The sequence below is a fragment of the Carex rostrata genome, chromosome 2 (assembly GCF_964058835.1).
Source record: "Carex rostrata chromosome 2, lpCarRost1.2, whole genome shotgun sequence".
Classification (NCBI taxonomy): domain Eukaryota; kingdom Viridiplantae; phylum Streptophyta; class Magnoliopsida; order Poales; family Cyperaceae; genus Carex; species Carex rostrata.
Genome location: NC_135919.1, coordinates 9,060,067 through 9,066,066, shown reverse-complemented (window position 1 = coordinate 9,066,066; position 6,000 = coordinate 9,060,067). Strand labels below are relative to the sequence as shown.

Sequence of the window (6,000 nt, the reverse complement as noted above, 5' to 3'; positions counted from 1 at the left end):
AAAAAGAAAAAAGAAAAACATTGGGCTTTGCTCAACTCAATTTAACTTCCATTTCACAAGTATTCCCCTTTTGAATATATAAATCTAAAGTTCATATATAAAATAAATGACCTAAATTTTCTGCTAACATAGGCGAGGCAACTGAGGAAACAGACTAGCTCTCATGAAATTATCATTCTTTTGAACAAATAAAATTATAACTTTCTTGCAAGAAAACCACAATTATAGCAAGATTTTTTTAACTAAAAAAAGCTGGTTACAATAAACCATCATCGGCATGAAATGAATCGCCTCCACTGTTTAAGGAGTGACCACTGACCAAGCCTTGGTTCAACATAGATAGAGACCCAGTAATTCAACGGGTCATTACAATATTAACCATGGTTAAATTAAATCGAAAGCCAAGTAAACCACCCTAAGTAAAAATACAGTTGGATAAGTGATAAGCAACGGTTTATAATAATCAAACAGTTAAGCAACAGGGGGCCAGAGCACAGGATCTTTTGTTGTATCAAGAGATGCCGGTGGTATCCATTGCCAGAAAGCAGCTTGCTGGTAGTTTTGATATGCAACATATTTGTTTGGAGCAGGTACTGATACAGGTACAGGTACAGGAGCAGAGTAAGAAATGGTGGCAGGAACCGATTGACATGGTACAAACTGTGGGACGATACTAGTGCTCTTCAGCATTTGTTCTATCCTCTCCTTCTCAGCCTTCAGTTTTGTTTTCTCATCCCTTAGAATCGACTTCTCCACCTATCAAATTGGTCAAATTGGCTCTATTTTAACTCCTTGTGCATAGCTGAAGGAAAAAATTGCATTAATTAAAGTAAACTTTTATTACCTTGAGGTTTTTAATATTGTCTTGGATAGATTCATTTGATTTCTTAAATTTCTCTGCCTCAGAGCGTAGCTGGTTCAAGAGCCGGGTAGCATCACTGAGAATAGCAACCTTATCGGCCTTCGGAGGTTTGCCGGGTTCTAGAACTGCACACAACTCATTGAACCTACATTTGAAATTATACAAAAATAAGTAAGTAGATGCAAAGGAAACACAAATTTTACTACTGACAGAAGAATCATAGTAATCACTAATAAAAACCTTTCATTGAGTCGATCCCGTCTTAGTTTTTCACGACATGCCTTGGAACCTGGTGTGGCACATGATTCCTGCCTCGCTCTGTGCAAAAGTTAAGGTTAAAAGTTGGAACACAACAAGCATTTAATAGAGTCCGGCTAGTATGACATCAGTGTTATTTCAGTCTATATAACACTAACTCCAAAAGCTATTGAATCGACTTTAAACGAAGAATCCAAACCGTTCAAACCGAACTATTTCATTAGTTGTGCTTTTACATGCAAAATTTATAATTTTTTGAGTTTATTTAGTATCAAGTCAAGCGGACAAATCTGAGAGTTTTTAAGTTAATTTTAATGCATTTATTTTTCAACATTTTTGACCGCTTGATTCAATACTAAAATAACTCAAAAATATATAAAATTGGCATGTAAACGCATCACTCATATAGTAAATCGGTTTGAACGGTTTGGATTTATCGTTTGAAATCTATCCGATAAATTTTGAAGTTGGTGTCATATGACACCAATATCATACTAGCCAGACTCATTTATACTATAAGTATTATATTTCTTTCATTTTGCAAAGTTCTCTTGGTTGCTTTTGTGCTTAATTGTGCTCTATATTAAATGACTAATTTTGGGTATCATGCTTCATAAAAGAGACATAAGCTGGAATATTTACCGTTTCTTAGTGCAGCCATTATCTTGGTTGTTAGTCTCCGTTTGAGAACCATCAAAACCAAAGATCACGCTGCAAAAGAGATACTCAAATATGTCATATTTCAAATTATGAATTGGCAAAATTGATTCCACAAGGGTTTCATCAGATTGATTGCGTCAACCAATTTTCCCTCTGAAAAATTTGGATGGACAAGGCCCACCAAACACCACAAAAGAATTAAAAAACACGTGTTAATTAACGCCAATCAAATCATGTCCATAACTCTTTTGTCTTCTCATTTCTCCTTTTCGTAAGCAAAACCGATCTATCAGATTAAATTTCAAAATTTATCAACCATAATCAGGAAAACAGTTAATCAAGAGATCAGCAATTTTTAATCAGAAAACCAGTAAATCGAAACAATTTATTCTTCTGAGACCAAGTAAATCAGACAATCTGATACTTCAATGGTTAATTCTGAACTCTAAATAAACAAAAACAAATAGAGCTTCCTCTAAATTACCTAATTACTTTCAAACTTTTGAATCACCAAATTAGAAGTAGCAGAGCAAAAATTAAACAATTCATGCTCCAAAACAACCTGAAAAAAAAATTCAGAGAAAGCATCAAATCACCTTGAAACAGTCGGATCTTCGGCCAATTGAGGAGCCCAAAGAAACTCGGATCCATGCAAATCCTCTTCGACAACCCCATAATCCAAAATCCATCCATTTTGTGCACCAGAACCACCCATCTCTCACCCAATAGAACTCTCAACACCAGAAAGATCAAATTTCAGCTATAATACGTACGAATCAAGGGATCGAATAAAAAGAGAAAGAATCCAAACCAGTGCGTACCGCAAGCACGGGCTAAAATTCGAACCTTTTTCTAGGGAATCGAAATATCAGTGCTGGGGTTTCAAGATAGAGAAAAAAGGTAAGAGCTTTTTCTTGCTTTAGTAATAAATTCAAGTAGTTGAAGCAACAAACAGCACAGCGTTGTATGAATGTTGGACAGGTGAATAAAGGATCAAGGTGAGATGTGGACTGCTTGTGCTTGGTAATTTTCTATTGCTTCTTTCAAGATTTTTGTTTGTAAAATTTGAACTTGAGACTTGTGTTCAGGTTTTATTTATATCTTGGAGGAATAAGAGAGAGGGGAGGGAAGGAATGCTTTTAGTTTTAGTTTCAGTGTGCGCGCCATGGTCCTGCGGATCATTGTACTTTATTATCCTGTTCTCATGAATTAATTAATAACTCTAATTGAAGTTTCTAGATCAAAACTGACCTAATTGATAACCTGAAGAAATCACTTGAAAGTTGAAACTGAGCTGGAATCCTCATGAAATTACTGTGAAACGTTTATATGCAGATTTATGTTTTTTAATTTAAAAACGCTATTTTTTTCCTATTTGAAAAACCAGTGTCTTTTTTTCTCGAAGAGACATGTTATTTTTAGATTTAACCCTTTAGTTTTTTGTATTCTTTATAAAGGGGTCAATATCTATAAAATATTTTTTTATTAAATAATGAATTTAAATTATTCAACATAATCTTTGTATGACAATATACTTGTAAATCAAATTTTACATTTTCTTATATTTCTTTTTACTATTTTTCAAATAGATAGATAGAAAACCACTACTTTTAAATAGTATAGAATATTTAGATCAAGAGATTTTTTGCCTATATAATTAAAAAGTTAATAAAAAATATAAAATTTGATCTACATATATATTTTCACATAGATATCATGTTGAATGATTTAGATTGGTTGTTTGAACCTTGAAAATAAAGATATTGATCTATACAATTTAAAACTCTAATCATACAACAAAACTTCAATAATTTTGTAAAATTACTCTACATCTCAAGTCATAAAAGTAGAGACAACATAAATAAATAAACCATCCAATATTTATTATAATCTCGAAAATGTAACTCAAAGAGATAACATTTTAAAAGATACAACACTCTAGAAGTGTGCATTAAAAATTATGCACGCGCTATGCAACATGGAAGATTTTAAAAATATTATATTTTTCATCAAAGAGAAGTTTAGTTGTGCTGGAGCAGGTTATCTTCTTAATCTACCCCTAGGTGCAACAAAACGGAACTAGTATGGAGGACTGTTCACATAGCAATGTATCATGGAAGGTCGTCACGGTGTTGCATGCTGACAATCAACTAATTTCTTATTTTGAACGATTTCATTATTATTTTCACCATGTGGCTTGTCATGCGGTATATTCCCTCATTGGTTTCGTAAGGACTAACAAGATGTATACTAATTTATTTATTTGAATTTTGTAAGATTTATAATTGATTGTTCAAGATTTTCCTTGTCTTTACAATTTTTTTTTGTTTAAAGTCCGTAGACAATTGCATTAATTGTAAAGAGTTACAAATTTTAATTTAATAATCGAAGAAAAGGAGTTGCCATGATTTTGCTTTTTCTTTTCGTCCTTTTTCATGCTGCTGTTTTGAAAGGCATCGTCTTATTTCAATCCATCCATACTTGTCTTTACAATTTCAATTCAATAATAGATATGAAAATGAATATGAATGTTAAGCAACTAAACAAGCAAGCAGATTGAACATCGTATATTCCTTTTAAATTAAAAAAAAACAAATAATAATATTTGATAATACTTAGGGATTAAAAGAAAAAAAGTACCAAACTAAATAACCACTACATTTGTCGCATTCTATTAACATCCTCTTCAAATAATTTTTTTTACATTTTGTGTATAAACTTGAATTTGGTTGAATAATATCCGCTTCATTTTTAGGCAACATTTGCTGGTACATAAAGGATCCGCTCTTCTACAACAAATGTTATAATTTTATATGAAACCAACATGGGCACGCAGTTCCCTTAATTTAATATTAATCACTTGATTAGTGTGCCCAATTTATTATTGCGTGCTACTTCTACCATGGTTGGTCACACTAGTCTTTTCAATAGAACAAAGGGCCAAGGGGCCAGGGCACTTTGAGCAACTTGATTTTTTATTTTTATTTTTTATAATTCAACCGTTGATATGATGCGTAAGAGACGTAAGCAACAATAGTTGTATTTATTAGGAAGCTCATAATTGTATTTCAAACAAAGTATCCGTCTGCGTTCTCCAATTTTTTAGAATGTCGGCGACAAAAAAATCAAGTTTTATTTCATACAACACAATAACAGTATCAATCTTTCTTTATTGTATAGAATTTCGTTGCATGAAGAAAAAAACGCTCTGTTAAAAAAAATTAACAAAAGCACAGCCAAATGCAGCGAAACAATCGTATAATTTAAACATATAAAGGAAAGCGTTTAATCAACTGCATTCAAGTGTTTAACTTTCATTGTAAATTAGTTAAATTTTTATTTTTTAAAACAAAAATGAATCCCCGAATTCGTCCCCGAGCAAAAATTTACAGCTCTAAATTTGAACCAATCCCGAAGCGCATTCCCGAGCACGAAATTTACAATTCTAAATTTGTACTAATCCCCGAGGGCATCCCCCAGCACATTTTTTTTTTCATTTGTGCAGAATGTGTCAGGAACAGTACGTGTGAACAAGTAAAGCATGTAAATCAATATGTACTGGCAAACAAACAACATAAACAAAGCATTGAAAATTCTCTAATTAATATCAATACATGTGAATTGTTTCAGGTTCTAAGATATGCCTAACACCAAGACCAATACTTGTGAACAAGTATCAATAAGAAGTCTGCAATTTTGTACATAAGTTTGCATTAAGAAGAATGTTATCGGGTTTTGACAATTTCATCTCCTATATATATATATTTTTGGAAATATGAACAAAAAAGAAAGAAAATTGAAATACAAAGGAAAAAGGAAATAATGTACCTCCAAATAATGGATTCAATATAAGAAATGTCGAAGGCACGAAAATGATGGAGTCAGTTCTGTAAGCCAAAAAGAAATGCAGACTTGTATATCCCTATGCGCTTCCTACAATTTAATTGAACAAGACATCAGGCTCCTGCAGCTTCATCATCATAAGTTATTATCGATCAACAAATATATTTCTGATTTTAAGAGTGCATTAAAATTTTAAGAATTATACTAAGAAAAGAGGATATAAGTCGAGCAAACACATGAAATTTGAATCTGGATGATATCTCCATATTATATCTAAATTACAGTCCTGATTTACACTAAAACCTGTGCTTTAAAGCCTATAAATGTGGACTTTTTACTTTGAAATGTGGTGCTGCTATGCTTTGTTTGGTATTTTG

General features: G+C 32.2%; 1 protein-coding gene across 1 annotated transcript; it reads right to left on the bottom strand.

Moving 5' to 3' along the window:
• Nucleotides 1-201: 201 nt before the first annotated feature.
• Nucleotides 202-2,734, bottom strand: LOC144573168 (transcription factor bHLH115-like). Its single transcript, XM_078322877.1, has 5 exons — nucleotides 2,377-2,734; nucleotides 1,763-1,831; nucleotides 1,103-1,180; nucleotides 845-1,007; nucleotides 202-756 (listed from the first exon to the last, which is right to left on the bottom strand). Exons 1-5 carry the CDS (start codon nucleotides 2,493-2,495, stop codon nucleotides 472-474), a joined length of 714 nt encoding a protein of 237 aa, XP_078179003.1. The 5' UTR covers nucleotides 2,496-2,734; the 3' UTR covers nucleotides 202-471.
• Between the last annotated feature and the right edge of the window lie 3,266 nt (nucleotides 2,735-6,000).

Bases quoted from the DNA above. Each gene is read 5' to 3' on its own strand.
- LOC144573168 (XM_078322877.1), bottom strand. From the start codon at position 2,495: ATGGGTGGTTCTGGTGCACAAAATGGATGGATTTTGGATTATGGGGTT. The intron at 1,832-2,376 runs GTGATTTGATGC...TCTCTTTTGCAG, and splicing joins GAAGATCCGACTGTTTCAAG to CGTGATCTTTGGTTTTGATG. The intron at 1,008-1,102 runs GTTTTTATTAGT...TTTCAAATGTAG, and splicing joins CGGGATCGACTCAATGAAAG to GTTCAATGAGTTGTGTGCAG.